The following is an 18338-nucleotide window of genomic DNA, read 5'->3' as shown; positions in this document are numbered from 1 at the left end:
TTTGAAATGTGTAGTGTGCTAAAGGTGGTGTGGCTCTTTGTTGTGTTTGTTTGTATGTGCGTGTGTTTAGGCTGAGTCAACTTCCCCAGACACTGGTGGAGCTCGGTGAGAGCCTGAAGCTCTTGGAGACTCTCCAGGGAGCTTTGGCCAAGACAGAGGCTCAGATTCCTGTCATCCATGAACAGTTTGCTATCCTGGACAAATATGAGGTCCCAGTGGAACAGGCTGTAAGCACCTCGCTCATTAATACTATTGCTGTTGTAATTAATTCATGGAGATTCATGTCTTAGGCTACTAGTTACAATAATTTTGTAGGTATGCAGAGAGAAGTATCGTCCATTTGCTCACTTGATTTAGAGAGACAGGACAAAGTATAGTTTATAAACATAAATGCATCTCATGTCTTTGTCAAACACTGTCAAAACGGACTTCTCTGGTAGTCATGGGTCATTTAGTACTGTATATCTACACTTACAACTAACACTAAGTATTTTGGTTTACCTACAGGTGCAGGACATGCGTGAGGTGCTGGATGGGGAGTGGGTGTGGTTCCAGAAGGTGTTGATTGACAGCGACATCATGCTGCAGAAGCACAAGGAGAAGTTTAAGAGTGGCCTCATCCACTCCTCTGAGGAATTCAAGAAGAAGATCGAGACCTCTTTGCAGGAGTTCAACAGCACAGGTAACACACTCACTCTTTTTCACACACTTATATACATTATCACTCTCTCGGTTTCCTTCTGTCCATCTGTCCGTGAGCCATTACTGATCTATAGGAAGCCACTTTAGAACCAATAGTCTGGATCGAATCTGTTCCTGCCCCTGAGGATTTCTGATGACACAGCTGCTCCCTTTCACGGCAAAAGGAATGTCCCTGACTGGAAGACACAGCTAACGTCCTGCCCCATCATCATCCCTCATTAAATATACAGTAATGGTGTATACATTAAAAAACAAAATGGGAATTCAGTTTTTTGCTAAATGTTGGCTTGTGAAAGCGCCCTAAGTTACTTATAGATATATTACTGATAGATACCTTAACTAAATCTTTAATGGTTAACAAATCACTAGTTTCTCAAGGCCTATACCAATCTGAGTGTATTGAGAAATATATTGGTTATTTTTTTATGTTTCACATTTTCTTTGTACTGTCTGTATGATAGAGCTGTCATTTGGCCGTCCATGGTTTGGATGATGATTTCACAATATATGTGTATTCTACCTTTACCGCAAAAATACAGTAGACATTGTATAATATGTTTTCTCTTTGTTTTTGTGTTTTTTGTGTGTGGACAAATGAATGTTCATGTTTGTGTATTTGTATGCTTTTTCACGTGTTTTGTAACTCCCTACATTTTTTCATGCACACATCCAGGTCCATTTAACAGTACACTGAGCCCCGAGGTGGCCTTAAACCAATTAGCAGTGCATCGCAGCCAACTGGAGGCTCTGAAAGAGGAAGAGAACATCATCCAACACGGGCTGGGCTTCTTCAACTTAGAACAGCCCCCCTCCAAAGTCGCCCGGACGCTGGAGAAGGTCTGACACAACACTAGGCACATAGTCCTAACATACTGTTGTCTTGAGAGAGAAGGTTACTGAAAGTAATTGTGTTTGTGATAAACTGTCTCAACATGTGTGAATGAAGCAAGCCGTTTATAAGCATTACAAGTACTTGATAGTATATAGTATTAGGGAATTGACAGGGCATGTGAGAGAGGGGTTGACATGACTGAAATTGACTGAATTCAAACCCAGAATGTTGTGATACTTCTGAAAAGGAATAGTTTTTGTTGCAAATGCTTGCCTTGTAACAGTAATGCAAGACACATTTAGCTTTTATTTGTTCATGCTTGCTTGTGTCTGTATGTTTTGTACAGGATATAGACAACCTTCAGCAGGTTTGGGAGATCACACAGGACTGGAATGTCAACTGGAACATCTGGAAGGTTGGTCAGTTTGCTACGCTGCGGACGGAGAACATGGAGAGCACAGCACAGGACCTGTTCAAGAAACTCAGCAAACTTCAGAGAGAACTAAAGGTCAGTTCTGCCACACAAAGTGCATTAGATAGCTGCAGATTTTGGCATCCTGCTACAGTGTGACAGTCACAGTTTAGCTATAATATATGACCTGTGTCAGTTCATACATATAGATTGTACAAAAATGCCAAAACAATACATTTAATCAGTACTGTACAATCGAGAAGCTGGACATAGTTCATGGTCTCAGTAGAAAGAACACAGAATGTGCTTATAATGGATCCAAAGTTAGCAGACTCTTAGGGGACATCATTAGAAGTATTTTTAGCTTTAGACCCACAGACTGCCTAAAATGCATTTTACAGTGACAGCTAAATCCATGACCTCCCCACAGGATGCACACAATTTGGTGCTAATATCACCAAATGCACAGCTCCCCTAAAATAAACCCCTCAGCTGCTCTCACATTGACATTACACAGTGGTGAGGACCTGATCTGTGTCTGATTGCAGGATAAGGAGTGGGACATCGTAGATTTCTCCAAGAACAAGATCAACCAATTCAAGCGGATCATCCCTCTCATTGCTGATCTGAAGAACCCAGCCATGAGAGACAGGTATTGACTGAAACCAAAGAATCTACATGTATTTAACACTTGTCATTTCACTATTGTCTTGCAATAGTTACAACGTATGAGACATGAGAGGAGCATAAATAAAAAATACCTTAAACAGTAGTTAGTGCTTTAAAGTCCTCATTTAGAAGACTAATACCAGATGGGATGAATGATCTGCAAGCTTGGTTTGTTAGACAGGGGAGTGTTGCTGAGTCCCATATTGTATTTATAATAAAACATTGGCTATTAGATAACAAAATAATATTTTCTTTAAAAGTGCACCAAGTTACAGCAAGTCACTCTCACTCAAACAGATCTCAAAGTTTTTCCAAATGCTTTTAAAATTGTTCCTCCCCAGCTTATTTTGGACTCACAGGTGTTACAAATTACGATCTTTATGTCTTCTTCACTCACGCTGAAGAGCTTCCACACCGACGACATGTTATTTGTGTGTGTGTGGCTGTGACGTTGCTGTCTTTGCTGCTGTGTGCGCGTCATAAAATCCTCATGCGGCAAATGTGTTAATTTGACTGACCAGTGGTTGATCCATCGGTGCATCCCTAGTTAATATCAAGTTTAACCAAGTAACCTACATTGAATGAGAGCAAAAGGAAGACAACAGCCAGAGGGTAATAGTTGGCACAGATTCTGCTCCGTCTCCTCCTTCTCCGTTTCACCCTCCATCCCGTTCCTCTCAGTGCTAGCTGTCTATCATGTCAGTTAGTGTGCTAATGATGCTCCCGTACAGAGCTCAGAGCAGGACGATGCATCTGTCATGCACAGATATCTCTCTATTCACATGGACGCATTCCACAAATATCCTAGTTTTATATACTTTTTTAGGGTTAGGGTAAGCACACACTAGACCTCGCTTTAGTACGTCACTGATGCCGGTGACATTTATGTCCTTCAGTCAGCAGTAAGACGGTCAGTTGTGCATTCCTGGATGCTATCAAAACCTGTGCCAACAATGTGTGAGGTTCTAATGTAGTTGAGCAATGTCTAATGAATGTAAAAGATGAAATTATAAATATCAAGTTGTAGTATTGTGAAAGCTTTACGTTAACTCTGAGAGCTCTATTGTAAATGTTGAAGTATTAGCATGTAGGAAGCTTGTTTTTGTATTGTGTTATCAGCTCTGTTTGCTAAGGACTAATGCTCTAATGCTTGAAATATAGAGGGTGTCATGTGTTGTACAAATTGTAAAGCCCTTTGAAGCAAATTTGGGATTTTGGGTTATAAAAAAAATGGACTTGACTTGACCAGGTAATAGTCACCTGGGAGGTGTTAGCCTTCACCTTTACTTGATTTTTCTTCAGCTGACCTACTGGGTAGTTTGAGACTAAGACAAACCATACTGTACTTTTAATGCCACCTTTCTTTCAGGCACTGGAAGCAGATCTGCGAAGAGCTGCAGTGCTCTATTGACCAAACCAGCACGGAATTCACCCTGGAGAAGATCATATCTCTGGGACTTGACGAGTATACAGACAAGATCAGTGAGATCTCTGGAGCCGCCAGCAAGGAACTCTCCATAGAACAGGTCCAGTCTCTTCCACTAATCTAGACTTATACTCAGTGGCAGTTTTGTAGCTTCTCCTGCCTCCATTCATTCTGTGAGCAAAGTTGGGGTGTAGCTGTCTTCAGGCCTGCTGTTTGAGTAGCACTGCCAGCTCATGGAGCAGAAGTGTCTCCCTCTCAACCTCTGTCAACATCAGTCTTGCCCCTAGCTCCTCTCCACTTCCTTACTATACTCCTCAGCATTCACAGACGTTACATCAGTGTAGTTTAAGAGCCAGTTTTATGCACATAGAAGCACAGTGCAACTTTGTTCATTCAGTTTGCTCTCGCAAACGAGATTGGCTTTCTCAGAAAGGTAATCAACCTGTCAGATTCTTTAATTGAAATCCTCCATAAGGTTTCAGAAAAATGCTTCCTCCTTAGTGGTGTTTAGTCGTACCTGTTACTTTTGATATTACTGATAAAATTATCCTTTTACTTTATAGACATGTTTGTAAATGCAGCATATTGCCATATTAGTCCTTATATATACTTCCTGGTGAATTAAAAAAAGAGATGTTGTTATTACATTAAAAGGTTCTCCATCTCCGATATATCCAAGCAGTAGACTCAAGCTAAGATTCATGGTTTCCTGTCATTGATAATCTAATCACGACAATGTATCATTAAGCTTGTGGAAAAGAAAAAGAATATAAATGTTCTGTCTGTTAACATTACTCTCTGTGTTTTATAATCAAGGGTCTGGAGAGCATTATCAAGACATGGGAGGAAACATTCCTGGACATCGAACCTTACAAAGATGGAGGTCACTATAGGCTGAGGTGAGGAGGCAAGCCTTGAAGGCAGGGTTGGGTGGAGGGTTCAAGAAGTTATGTAACCCAGGCTGAACTCACTCCAACTTATAACATAGATTTGTGTCTTCATTGTGTCTCATTTGCATGCATAACTAGATCCCACAGCTCAGTACAATTTAATACCGTCTTCCGTTGTGTGTACTTTCCTCGCTGTGAAAATGCATCATGATTGGAATCTGTTTGAAGAAATCATCAGCAGTTTAATTCTCCCTGTCTTCCACATCCAGGGCCACAGAGGAGGTTTTCCAGGCCCTGGAGGACAACATGGTTATTCTGTCCACGATGAAGGCTTCTCGGTTTGTCAAAGCCTTTGAGCAGGAGGTGGACTGCTGGGAACGGCGGCTATCACATGTGATGGAAGTCATCGAGATGATCCTCACTGTGCAACGTCAGTGGATTTATCTGGAGGTACGGGAAACACACTCACGTACTGTACCAAGTTGTAGTATTATTTACTAAACATGGGTATTTATTGCTTTATGGTTTGCATTTCATTATCGTCTGTCATTATTCATAATTTGATGGAGTACACATACAGTATATTATCTGTTGTGGTCTTTTGTTATTGGAGAGTTTACTTTAGCAAACGTGATGATTAATTGTTGGATTCTGGCCCAAAATAATACAAAAGCTATTGGTGCAAATTTGGCACATACTACTCAAAATGCAGTTACACCGCCTGTGTGGACAGCTGGATTGATTTAAAGCAGGAGCATATATGTTTCACCAGACGGACGCCTGAAAAACTTGCCTGAAATGCCTCCTGTGTAGACACGACATTATAAAACAACAAAACAACAATTTACCTCTTTCCACTACCGTTCCGCAGTCTCTCTCTGTCATTCTCCATTTTTCATTTCTTTCATCCCTCTAGAATATTTTCCAAGGAAAGGACATCAGGCAGCAGCTGCCTCAAGAGTGCAAAGAGTTTGAAGAAGTCAGTTCTAGTTGGAAGACCATCATGGACCGACTCCACAAGGATAACAACGCCTTGCAAGGAACACACCATCCCGGTATGACAGCATACTTCATGTTTCTTTACTGCTTTTATCAAAACCGTTCATGGAGTCATACCATCTGATGTCTCTGTGTCCTCATGGTGTAGAAATAAAAAATATGACTTGAATCAAATTCTGTGAATTCAAGGCTGCTATATAAGTCTTAAACTTGTGTTGTTTAATGTCGAGAGATCTTTTCCTCTTGTATTTGAAGCTGTTTTGAAATATGTCTCATGTTTAATCCATATCCTTCATGTGAGATGTAATATTTACTTGAAATTTTGAGTGACGATAATATGAATTTGCAAACAAACATTTAATTAAAGAATAGTCGGGAAGTAGTGGAAGTTTAGTGTGTTAAGAAACAAACATGTGATGATGGCGCTGGCCCAAAGAGACTTCTTCGTGCCATTCAAACAGCCTGTCTTCTGTCTTTCAGGCTTGACTGAGAAGCTGTCAGAGATGAGTGCCAAGCTTGAGGAGATCCAGAAGGCCCTTGACATGTACCTGGAGACCAAGAGGCAGCTCTTCCCCAGATTTTACTTCCTGTCGAACGATGACGTGCTGGAGATCCTGGGGCAGTCGCAGAACCCAGAAGCCATGCAGCCCCACCTGAAGAAGTGTTTCGACAACATCAAGAGCCTGCGCATGGAAAAGGCAGGGAACACAAAAATACACAATGCTGCACTACTAATGCCAAAGAGTAATTTAAGGCCATTTAGTCAAGAACTTTATACATTTACATGGCTGATGTTTCTTCATCTGAAGTTATTTGCTGCAACAGATTAAGCTGTGTACTCCTCTACTTAATGGGGACACAAAATATAAGAAAGCTATATTTTTGTGTTTATGGAAATTATTCAGTTGTCAAGCATATTTGAAATGCGTTAATAGTGTCAATGTGGTCTGTAGGCTAAGTATGCCCTTTGCATTAGTAGGAAATATGAATTAAAAATACTTACAAAGTAAATATCAGATCAGGATTTGATCCAGACAGCCCAAGTAGGCACATTGCTAACTTTTCCATTTCCTCATTTCATATAGACTATTTATATATTGAATTATGAAAAAAAACATGCTATATCGTGATATATATCATTATCGAGATTTGAAATGACCTGTATCATGATAGAAGATATTGGGCATATCACCCAGCCCTATTTCAAACTGAACCTAAGTGATTGATATTTCTTAGTTTTTCAAAACCTTAAATGGGAGTATTTATCTGCAAAAGCACCTGAAGCCTACATCAATTAGGTTACATTTTGCTCCATATATTACCCTGTTTCTGCAAGGCAAATTTCCAGGATGAAGTGGTCTTAAAACTTGGACCACAAAAAACACTGTTTATACAGAATCGGACCAGTACATACAAAGAGCTGTCACTGTGTATATATGTCTTCTATAGGCCAATAAACATGAACAAGAAGCCATTGGGATGTTCTCCGCTGATGGGGAGTTTATTGAGTTCACCCACAAAGTGCAACTGGAAAGACCTGTGGAGGTACAGCAGCAATGATTATGATCATGATCAATATACAATATACAGAGTTATGGTGGAGAGTGTGTGCACCATTTTTGTTTTGTGTGTTTGTAGGTTTGGCTGTGTGATGTTGAGGAGACCATGCGTATCACACTAAAGGACTCTCTGAGCAGCTGCCTTTTAGCTCTGAAGAAGACAGGACAGAGAGACAAATGGGTCAAAGATTGGCCAGGACAGGTACATTTGTCTTAGTCGTTTCCCTCTTTGACTGCCCATCGTGGTTTTGTCATTGGGTAAAAAACAAAGTTAAAACAAAGATACCTATGTATTCTTCCTATTTTAGATGCTGATCACCGCCAGTCAGATCAAGTGGACCACTGATGTCACTAAATCTCTCATTACCGGCAAGGAGAGAGCTGATAAGTCCTCCCTTAAGTCCATGAAGAAGAAACAGGTTGACTCTTTGTTGCTTAACTAAACTTGCATATTTTTGAGTGAAGTCACTGTGATGTTTTTTTAACTTAGTATGTTTCCATACAGTAAGCTGAAAGCTCTGTACCCAGTATGATGATCTTAAAGAGGCCCTATTGTGCTTATTGTCAGGTGCACACTTGTATTTTGGGTTTCTACTAGAACATGTTTACATGCTTTAATGTACAAAAAACACTTTATTTTTCTCATACCGGCTGTGCTGCAGCACCTCTTTTCACCCTCTGTCTGAAACGCTCTGTTTGAGCTCCTATCCCGCCCACCCAAAAAGCCCAGTCTGCTCTGATTGGTCAGTTGGCCCACTGTTGTGATTGGTCAACTGAACCAAATTCTTCGGACTCCGCTCTAACTAGCTTCATTTGAGGGCATATCAAACTAGCCATTATGCAAATGTGTTACTTGGTGACATCACTACGTTACGGAAGTAAAGGCAGGACTTAAAGCAAGGCGTTTCAGAGTTTCATGTATTGTCAACATGTTGTGCAGCCTACAATTTAATTAAATCAGGGTTATCAGCCTTTTCAGCGCCATGGATAGCCAACATATTGATGTTAAGAATTAAAAGGCTTCCAATAAACTCTTGAGCCTTTGCTGTGACTGTCTTTGTTCCTCAGGTCTCCATGCTTCAATGCTATTCAGAGATCATCCGTGGCAACCTGTCCAAAGTCCTACGCCTGAAGATCGTAGCGCTGGTCACAGTGGAGGTTCATGCTCGGGATGTCATTGATAAGCTGGCCAAGGCAAGCTTCTGTGACGTCAATGCCTTCGAATGGCTCAGCCAGCTGCGACTATACTGGGAGAAGGTATGTTCTGAGAGATGCAAGTAAGAACAACAGGCAGGAGACAGCATAGAGAAAAAGAAGAGCACATGACAACTTTTATCAAGCCATCGTTTCAGTAACATTTTTTAGTGGCTGTGAAAATAAAATTTACTCTCAGTTTCAAAGCTGTTTGTGTCAGTTCAAGCACACTTTTAATTGACTTCTGCATGGCAGCAAGAGATCAGTTTTGCTGAGCTGAGCTGAGTTGGAAGGAAACAAAGAAAACCTCCACTAAACATGTCCATTTTCTGTTTTGTTTGTTCTCCCAATAGGATGTGGATGACTGCATAATCCGACAGACCAACACACATTTCAAGTATGGCTACGAGTACCTGGGCAACTCTGGACGGCTCGTCATCACTCCACTTACTGACAGGTAGCAATCAATCATTCAGTCAGTCAATTAGTGCATTTGACCAACAAATGCACACATCAATAAATCTGTCACCTGTTTATTCATTAGTAATTAATCAATGTATTTAATAGTATTTTTGACATCCATATTGAGTTTTAGACAACTGAATAACTCCCCCATTCTGGAAACTGAGGACATTTTTGTTCTGAGATCAGTATCTCGTGTAATTAAATGTAAAGTGAATTAGATAAGAGCAGGCAGATGCTACCATTAGCATTGTTACTGTAGTATAATCACTATATTACACCTTAGCTCTTTGTGCAGTCACAGATAAAAGGATTAGTGCCAATTATTATGTTAATGGTTGTTACAGTGGGAAGATTACTGATTGCAATATAGGATTTATTTGTTCACATTAGAGACCATCTCACATACTTATTTTTAGGGTACATCATAAAAAGCTTACTAACTTACTGTATTTCCATTTTAGACCATCTTTTCTTTAAACACTTGAGTTTATGTTTATTTAATTTGTTTAATACAGCTTTAATACCAGAAAATATTCTGATCGTATTTGCTTATAGTTATTATTTTGTTCTACATTGATTCTCTGAAGAGTAAATGTCTGTCTGTAAATGTTTGACTCTGTCCAGGTGTTACATGACCCTGACCACAGCACTGCATCTCCATCGGGGGGGCTCCCCTAAAGGCCCAGCTGGTACCGGGAAGACCGAGACAGTGAAGGACTTAGGCAAAGCTCTAGGCATGTACGTCATCGTAGTGAACTGCTCCGAAGGACTAGACTACAAATCCATGGGACGCATGTACTCTGGCCTGGCACAGGTAGGAAAAAGCTAAGGAATGATGACAATGACAATGACGATGACGATGACGATGACGCATAACTACACATACCTTCATAACAACACAGTTTCCATCAAATAACAACACAGCTTCATAACAACACATGTATACACACATATAGATAGATAGATAGATAGATAGATAGATAGATAGATAGATAGATAGATAGATAGATCTATGGATCTATGGATCTATGCAAATATTTTGGTGGAAAATGATGTGTCTTTTCTTCGGAGTGGATTTTCTTTTGTGATTTGTATGTATTTCATTGTGTCCACCCTGAACAGACAGGAGCATGGGGGTGCTTCGATGAGTTCAACCGAATCAACATCGAGGTGTTGTCGGTAGTGGCCCAGCAGATTCTCTCCATCCTGTCCGCCCTCACGGCTGGACTAACCAAGTTCCATTTTGACGGACAGTACATACGTCTGGTCTGGTCATGTGGCATCTTCATCACCATGAATCCTGGTAGGTCAAAGCAAATGTGCAAATGCATACACTGCATTTTATACGGATTATGTTGCAGAAGTAGTTTGAGATATTTTCAGAGGATGTCTTGATATTTTTTTTCTGTCATAAATGCCCTTTCAGTGTTTATAATTCTAATCTTTTCTCTCCATATGTACTTTTTCCTAGGTTACGCTGGTCGTACTGAGCTTCCAGACAACCTCAAGTCCATGTTCAGACCTATCTCCATGGTGGTGCCAGACTCTACTCTAATCGCTGAGATCATACTGTTTGGAGAGGGCTTCAACAACTGCAAGGTACTACCACTCAAGGAAATTTTAAAAAGTAGTTAAGTGGAACACATGAAAGAAGAAAACAGTCCAGTTAAAGTTAGTCTTAGATGAAGTACAGTAAACATTTTCTGCTACAGGGGATACAGAATTATCATCTTAAAAAAATAACTGAATTGTTGATTTAGGTGCAGATATGTTTTCTGCTCTATGACAAACTGGTATATGCACTTAAAATGTGCCACCCGTATGCTCTCTATGCACTTACTGTACATGCACACAAATATCCTGGTTGTGATCAGGCTTTTGGAGTATCCTGGCTATGTGCTGCACATGTAAATCATACCAGTGTTTTCAGAAATCTGGATAAGGTCTTATCCCGGTTTTGAGAAACCTAGATATACACCATATCCATATAAAGAGTTGCAATTTATTCAGGAGCATGGAGATACTACATTACTCTATGTAAGTATAAGGATACCTCATTTCAACTGTCTCACTTCTCAGTAACAAGGCCTTGTCTGTATAGTGGATGTATCTGTTTAATGAATTCTGTCTGGGTGCTATTTTTACCCCGTACACAGTTCTGAATACGCGCTGATTTCTAAAGTATATCTTGTTGAATTATCACAGCCGTAATGAAACATTCCCGCTTCTTTTATGTGAAGAGCTCAGGCAATCAGCAGATGAGATTGAGTTCTTCTACACTGATGGAGATGCAATATCATCAAATCAATCTGATGCATTCAATTAGAAATGCACTGCATGCCTTTTCATCAAAGCTACAGACTTAGAGTTTTTTTTTTTTTAAATCAAGGTTTTTAACAGACAGTTTTTGTTAATGCACTGTACGTGCCATGTAAATTAATGATTTCAAGCTCCTTTAAGCAGTAAGCGCTGGTCTGGGATCAGTGTCAACGCAGGGATTGGTGTAGGGCCATGGTGTGAGAGCATCATTGTGTGTGTGTGTGTGTACAGGTATGTATGTGTGTAAGAGTGATGATTACCACAGACACATGATTGCATTGGACCAGAGCTGAGGCTGAATTACTGCTGACTCACCAGGGAGCTCTAACAGCTTCACTCCACTATCTGTGTGTGTGTTTATTGTGAGGGGGATGACAGAGTTGTTGTGCATTAGTGTGCACGCTGAATTTGCTTGCTATTGTAGTGATGAGAAAGGGCGTTGGTGGTATGTATACTTCCTAACATGTGTGTTTAAGAAGATCCTAATTCTGTCTTGCTCTTGAACACCATGAACACCTATTTTGCTCCTTCAGAAAAATCCAACACTGCTGCCCACACATACACACACACATACTACACTGAATGGTTGTCTTGCCATGCTCTCTTTTGCTGCAATGCAAGCTGGCTGTATGGTTGAACAGGTGTATGATTTGGTACGTGTCTTTGATGTCTGCTGAGGCAGGGAATGGGAAGTGATGGATTTATGTTCAGTGACTTGCTTTACTGGCACACTGCCCTGCATCCTTGCTCACCTCTGTTTTTTTACTGCAAATTGACCCCTCTCCCTCTGTCCTCCTCTTTTTATTTCTTCCTTTTCTATCTCTGTCTTACTGTTACTCTATGTCTCTGTCTTTGTCCTCATAGCTCCTGGCTAAGAAGGTGTTCACCCTGTACTCCCTGGCAGTGCAGCAGCTGTCTAAACAGGACCACTATGATTTTGGCCTGCGTGCTCTCACCTCCTTGCTTCGCTATGCTGGAAAGAAGCGGCGCTCTTGCCCCAACGTTCCTGATGAAGAAGTAGGTAGTCTCTCTCTCACACACTCTACGCTGCAGATCAACAAAGAAAAACACTGGAAACACAAAGAGGGAATTTCATACTAAAAAGACTGTAACTTGCATGGGAATAGTAGGTAGTTGCTATGACTGCATGAGCTTGAATGTGAACCCCAAGCTGTGCTGTCATCTCTCTTTTGGCATTCTGTCTAACTACAATGTCAAATCATAGGAAACCAGCAGCTATAAATTCAACTAAACTAACTGTCCTTGCCTTTCAAATGAACTAAACTTGTCAATAGGAAATGTAACTGTGAGTGAATCTGTATCTCTGTCCTCAGATCCTGCTAATGGCTATGAAGGACATGAACATTGCTAAGCTGGCATCTACTGATGTGCCACTGTTCAATGGGATCACCCAGGACTTGTTCCCTGCTGTGGAAACCCCTATTATAGACTATGGCAAGGTAAGTCAGCACCTGCAGAGAACTAGTGTTGTTTGCTCTGACTGTATGACTGTGTCCCTTCTTCTTTGATCCCCAATCACCATCACTATCTATCTTTTTTTCTGTCATGCTGTTGCAGTTAAAGGAGGCTATAGAGATGGCGCTTCAACAGAGTGGTTTGCAGGTGACTCCTTTTTCCATGACCAAAGTCATCCAACTCTATGAGACCAAAAACTCTCGACACTCCTCCATGCTGGTGGGCAAGACAGGCAGCGGTAAGAGTGTTACCTGGAGGACTCTGCAGATTGCCCTCACTTCCCTGCACCACAAAGGAGTGCCTGGCTTCCATCTGGTCCAGGTGGGTGCGAATGGAAAAGATACACTGTAGTTTATTAGCTAATAAAGCTCCTTTAACAAAAGGCACGTTATTGGGTCACAAAAAGGTTGATCTCTTTTAGTAAAACAGCCAGTCAGAATCACAGTCATGTTTTCTTCTTACTACTCTCTCTGTCCTTACTTATTCGTTTTCATCTCGCTTTCTTCCTACTTATTTCTCCCTATTTTTATCTCTTGCTCTCTCTTTTTTCTCAGTGCTGTTTGCATATCTATTTTTGGTGTCTCTCCTCATGCCAGCCTCACCTCTCCCTGGTTCTCATTATCCATCTCTCTGTTCTTCTCTATTGCCTGTCTCCACGAAGATACTGTACATTTTATTACTGATTTTTCTTCCACCCACATGTTCATGCAAACACATGAGAAACATGTTGAAACTACTTGTGAGAACGAAAGGTAACTGCAATATCAAGACATGTCAAATATTGGCTTCCTTCCTCTCTTACCCAGATTTCTAGGATTTCACTGGGTAGAGCTGGAAGCAGAGTAGGCCGATGAAATTATATATTGTACACCAATACATTTGTCAAACTCACATATTAGATGATTAAGGAAATCAAACCTGCTCATGCTTCTGCTACCAAAGGGACAGTACACACTCTAAAGACATATACTTACCATTTATGCTTTGATAAACTAATATGACAGCTACTAGTAACATCACCTCACAGGGGTATAAAACCTATACAATTGGCAGAAAAGCTACAGTTCTAATGTATTCTCATCATTTTAAGCTGTGTAGCTGACACACAGTCTTTAGTAAATATGATATGCCAATATAACGCACTTTTTGTTTATCATCTTCTCTTTCATGCCTCGGTCCCTGTGGTACAACAGGATTATCCTCTGAACCCCAAAGCAATCAGTCTAGGAGAGCTGTATGGAGAAAATGACCTCTCCACCAATGAGTGGAGTGACGGAGTGATGTCTTCCCTCATGAGATCAGCCTGCGCAGGTGCTGACACTAAAACACACACATTACTGTTCATACTACATGCAGACTTCTGATTCACGTTTTCTATCACACTACATCTCCTCTCCCTTTAGATGAGAAAGCAGATGAGAAGTGGATCGTGTTTGACGGGCCTGTTGACACACTGTGGATTGAGAGTATGAACTCTGTTATGGATGACAACAAGGTGCTCACGCTCATCAATGGAGAGAGAATCTCCATGCCTGAACAGGTGAGAACAGAATCAGCGACCAGACGCAACGACATTTTTCACAGCAGACATTTTCACTTTTCATAGCAGGAAAAGCACATGTGTTACTACTAACATCAGTCTAGTACATGCCACAGCACAAAGGCAGCATAAGATTACTAGCTTAAAACTGAGAAGGAGCCGGAGCATTCAAGTGGCTTGATTAGGTAGCTCTCAGTCTGGCTCATGTAAGAAATGGAACAAAGTGACAACAAATCACCAACACGTTTGTGTGCTTAAAAAAAAATAAAAAATCTAAACAAAATCAAATTGAATATCATATACTACTGTATTGTAGTCAACCATGGACAGTAAAACTATCACAACAGAAGAACTTTTCCTAAATTGTTTTGTCGCAGGTGTCCCTGCTGTTCGAAGTGGAGAACCTGGCGATGGCGTCTCCAGCTACAGTGTCTCGCTGTGGGATGGTCTACAACGATTACGTTGATCTGGGATGGAAGCCTTTTGTTCAGTCTTGGCTGGACAAGCGATCCAAGGTACAATGGCATTCACTCATAATAATTCAGTCTTTTTTTACTTTGATCCTTCACGAATGACACCCATTTTATTCCCTCATTTTCTGGTACCCTTTCCTGCTCCATCTCCATCTATTGCTCCATTTCTCCACAGGATGAAGTGACCCATTTAAAGCGTTTGTTTGAGAAATACATAGAGAGCACACTGGACTTTAAGAAGAAGAACTGTAAGGAGCTGATTCAAATCACTGAGCTAAATGGAGTAACCTCTCTCTGCCGCCTCTATGACTCCCTGGCCACATCCAGCAACGGGGTATGACAAACAGAGTGCAATCTGTAACCTCCACTGCACATTTGAATCCCTCTCATGGACAACCATGTTCCAGCACAGCATAAATGTTGATCATTAATGGCATGTGGTGTAACTGACTTAAGACTTGTGACTGCTATTAAGCCAAAAATGATAAAATCAATAGTAAGTAAATCCCAAAACTGTGAGGCTGACATTATTTCTAAAGCCTCCCCAATTTTCTCCCTTTTTCCAGGTGAATACTTCGGACACAGAGAACCTGGGTAGGATGGTGGAGCTCTGGTTCATGTTCAGCCTCATCTGGTCCATCTGTGCCTCTGTTGACGAGGACGGACGCAAGAGGATGGACAACTTCCTACGGGAGATGGAGGGCAACTTCCCCATCAAGGTCCTTTGTAGAGCATAATATTTGTTTACACACTTGTCAGTCAAACGGCCGTCTCTCACTTCACTAGTCTGCTTGCTTGGCCAGTGTTAAGTGTACCGTGGGTTGTAACTGCTGTGGCTATATTATGTTGATACCATGACAAAATTAGTCCCATTTGTGCCAAATTGTACCCTAAAAGGAACACAATAAACCTGTTAGATAATACTGTACACTCCCATTTCCCATCAGCAAACTGAATGAATCGGTCTTAGCAGGCACCAACATTCTCTGACCTTTTAATGTAAACTCTTTCAGGACATGGTTTATGAGTACTACGTGGACACCAAGAACAAAACCTGGGCTTCTTTTGAAGATAAGCTGCCAAAGGGCTGGCGTTACAATGCCAAGTAAGTAACCAGATGTTCTTATGTATCTGACATCAGCTGTTGTACAGATATATGTCCGAGTGTGTGGATGTTTTATCAAGTACACCTCCTTGATAAGTGTTTTATTTCCCTTTTACTATATATGTAAGTTTCTCCATAGCCAGGCAATGCCATTACACCTACTTTTAGTTTTGAAACTGATTAAATACTAGATGGTATAACCTACCACTAACATCCACAATACATCTATATCCCTCCCTCCTGCAGTGCTCCATTCTATAAGATTATGGTTCCTACAGTGGACACGATTCGCTACAACTTCCTGGTTAACGCTCTGGTGTTGGGTGAGTACCCAGTGCTGCTCACTGGGCCAGTGGGCACTGGTAAAACCTCAGTGGCCCAGAGCGTCCTGCAGGGGTTGGATAACAAGTGGTCTTCCCTCACTGTCAACATATCTTCACAGGTTGGTCTGTGTCTGTGTATGCCATGTTCTTGTTCTTCTATTCTTGTAAAAAAAGAGTTTGCATGTAGAAACTAAAGCATTATCGCCAAAATGATACTTGGTCCTTTCAAGGTTCCAGTTTATGATTAACACATCGGTTTAGTAAGTATCAGACTTATGTTTAGGTAGAATATTTGCATTTAGTCGTTAGGGTTGAGGTTAACTTTAGGGAAGAATATTCAATAGTTGTCGTTAAAAAGTGAATGTGTGTTTTGTGTGACAAGGACAGAGAAAGTGGTTTAATTAGGTCTTTGATCTTTTATTTGTCCCTCTTTATTTGCATATGTCTGCCCTCTTGTCTTTCCATGAAGCTTAAAGTTATAATTGGAACAGTTCAGATTTGTTCTCCTGTGCCACACATTTCTAGCCCTTAGCTTGGTGTCATTATTTGAATGACCTGTGTGTCCACTAGTCTGCAACGCACATGCTGTCGTAGAGTCACAAACACATATGAACATGCCAGCGCACACATTGTACCTGTCAGCTAAACATAACTTTGCACAAGCCGCCCTCAATCGCAGCATGAGATACAGTTACATACAGAGGGGATTGAGTACATGTGCTGGATGTGCATGTGTTTTTGCATATTTCTGTGTGTGTGCGTGTGTGGGTGTAACTGCCACCATCCCACCACATCATGGCTTTGAATAGCCTCTATCTCGGCCTCACTACAATTAGCGTAAAAGTGCAGCGTTGCTCCAAAGTGAACATTAGTGCTGAATATCAGTGATGAATGTCTCATAGCATTACAGGTACACAATGAAACAAACCATTTCATCTGTTCTGTGTCTTTGTCTCTCTCACTGTGTCTCCATCACTGTCCAGACCACCTCTAACAACATCCAGGCCATCGTGGAGAGCCGCGTAGAGAAGAGAACCAAAGGCGTGTTTGTGCCAGCAGGCGGGAAGCGCCTGCTGTGGTTCCTGGATGACCTCAACATGCCAGCCCATGACCTCTTTGGCTCCCAGCCGCCGCTGGAACTGCTGCGCCTTTGGATTGACTATGGCTTCTGGTACGACCGCCAGAAACAGACTCTGAAGTTTGTCAAGGTGAGTAATGGCATTTTGATTGGGGCAGGAGTGTTTTTTTTTCTTAATTACCATTCTCTCAATATATGGGGCAAGAGCTTTACATGTGTAATATGTTTATTTCAGAGGTGTGTGTTACTGAGGCCATTAAAAGGCTGTGTATGTGTGTGTGTGTGCTTTATTAGGACATGTTCTTGTTGGCGTCCATGGGGCCTCCTGGTGGAGGGAGGACTCACATCTCTGGCCGCCTACAGAGTCGATTCAATCTCATCAATATGACCTTCCCTCATGTAAGTCCTGCTGATTATTTAGCTGAACTCTCCTCTTCCTTCTCCTCTCCTCTCCTCTCCTCTCCTCTCCTTCTATCATCCAACTATATCTTTGCATTTCAGAAAGGTTGATCCCGGTAATATTCCACCTGCCAGACATTTTATCATCTTTCCTCACCATTTGTCAACCACTTTTTCATCTCGCCATACAGAAATTACCCTGATAATGATAATGATAACCACTCTCACTCCCAGGATATTATGATTGTCTGAAAGAGTACCTGCAAATGTCCCCCTGCCCTTACTAATTTATCTCACCTGCCTCCTCTCTTTTCTTTTTTGTCATTTTGTTTTATTTGTCATTTTTTATACTTGCCTTGCTCCCTCCACTCATTGCTCACACCCTCTCCAGCTCACCTCTCCTCTCTTTTCAGTCTTTCTCCATTATCTGTCAGTCTTTCATCTCTGTTGTTGTGCTCCTTTCAACCTTCCCCGGTC

The 18338-nt window shown here is 41.2% G+C and overlaps 1 protein-coding gene across 1 annotated transcript in view; it reads left to right on the top strand.

The window, feature by feature from the left end:
• Positions 1-18338, top strand: part of dnah2 (dynein, axonemal, heavy chain 2) — a 56859-nt gene that overhangs the window by 13376 nt on the left and 25145 nt on the right. Inside the window, exons 22-51 of the mRNA XM_074622814.1 lie at positions 71-227; positions 508-682; positions 1376-1539; positions 1881-2042; positions 2495-2598; positions 3985-4141; positions 4858-4940; positions 5201-5381; positions 5848-5986; positions 6411-6628; positions 7380-7475; positions 7569-7691; positions 7798-7908; positions 8558-8746; positions 9037-9140; positions 9773-9962; positions 10271-10451; positions 10620-10747; positions 12332-12484; positions 12802-12927; positions 13046-13264; positions 14137-14254; positions 14347-14483; positions 14861-14998; positions 15132-15290; positions 15523-15675; positions 15970-16061; positions 16308-16503; positions 17368-17592; positions 17757-17861. Of these exons, the coding sequence (XP_074478915.1) occupies positions 71-227; positions 508-682; positions 1376-1539; positions 1881-2042; positions 2495-2598; positions 3985-4141; positions 4858-4940; positions 5201-5381; positions 5848-5986; positions 6411-6628; positions 7380-7475; positions 7569-7691; positions 7798-7908; positions 8558-8746; positions 9037-9140; positions 9773-9962; positions 10271-10451; positions 10620-10747; positions 12332-12484; positions 12802-12927; positions 13046-13264; positions 14137-14254; positions 14347-14483; positions 14861-14998; positions 15132-15290; positions 15523-15675; positions 15970-16061; positions 16308-16503; positions 17368-17592; positions 17757-17861 (4483 nt within the window). The remainder of the gene's footprint in view (positions 1-70; positions 228-507; positions 683-1375; positions 1540-1880; positions 2043-2494; positions 2599-3984; positions 4142-4857; positions 4941-5200; positions 5382-5847; positions 5987-6410; positions 6629-7379; positions 7476-7568; positions 7692-7797; positions 7909-8557; positions 8747-9036; positions 9141-9772; positions 9963-10270; positions 10452-10619; positions 10748-12331; positions 12485-12801; positions 12928-13045; positions 13265-14136; positions 14255-14346; positions 14484-14860; positions 14999-15131; positions 15291-15522; positions 15676-15969; positions 16062-16307; positions 16504-17367; positions 17593-17756; positions 17862-18338) is intronic.

This window comes from Sebastes fasciatus, chromosome 22 (genome assembly GCF_043250625.1).
Source record: "Sebastes fasciatus isolate fSebFas1 chromosome 22, fSebFas1.pri, whole genome shotgun sequence".
NCBI lineage: Eukaryota > Metazoa > Chordata > Actinopteri > Perciformes > Sebastidae > Sebastes > Sebastes fasciatus.
The sequence above is the reverse complement of the archived record's forward strand: the minus strand, read 5'-3'. Positions and strand labels throughout refer to the sequence as shown.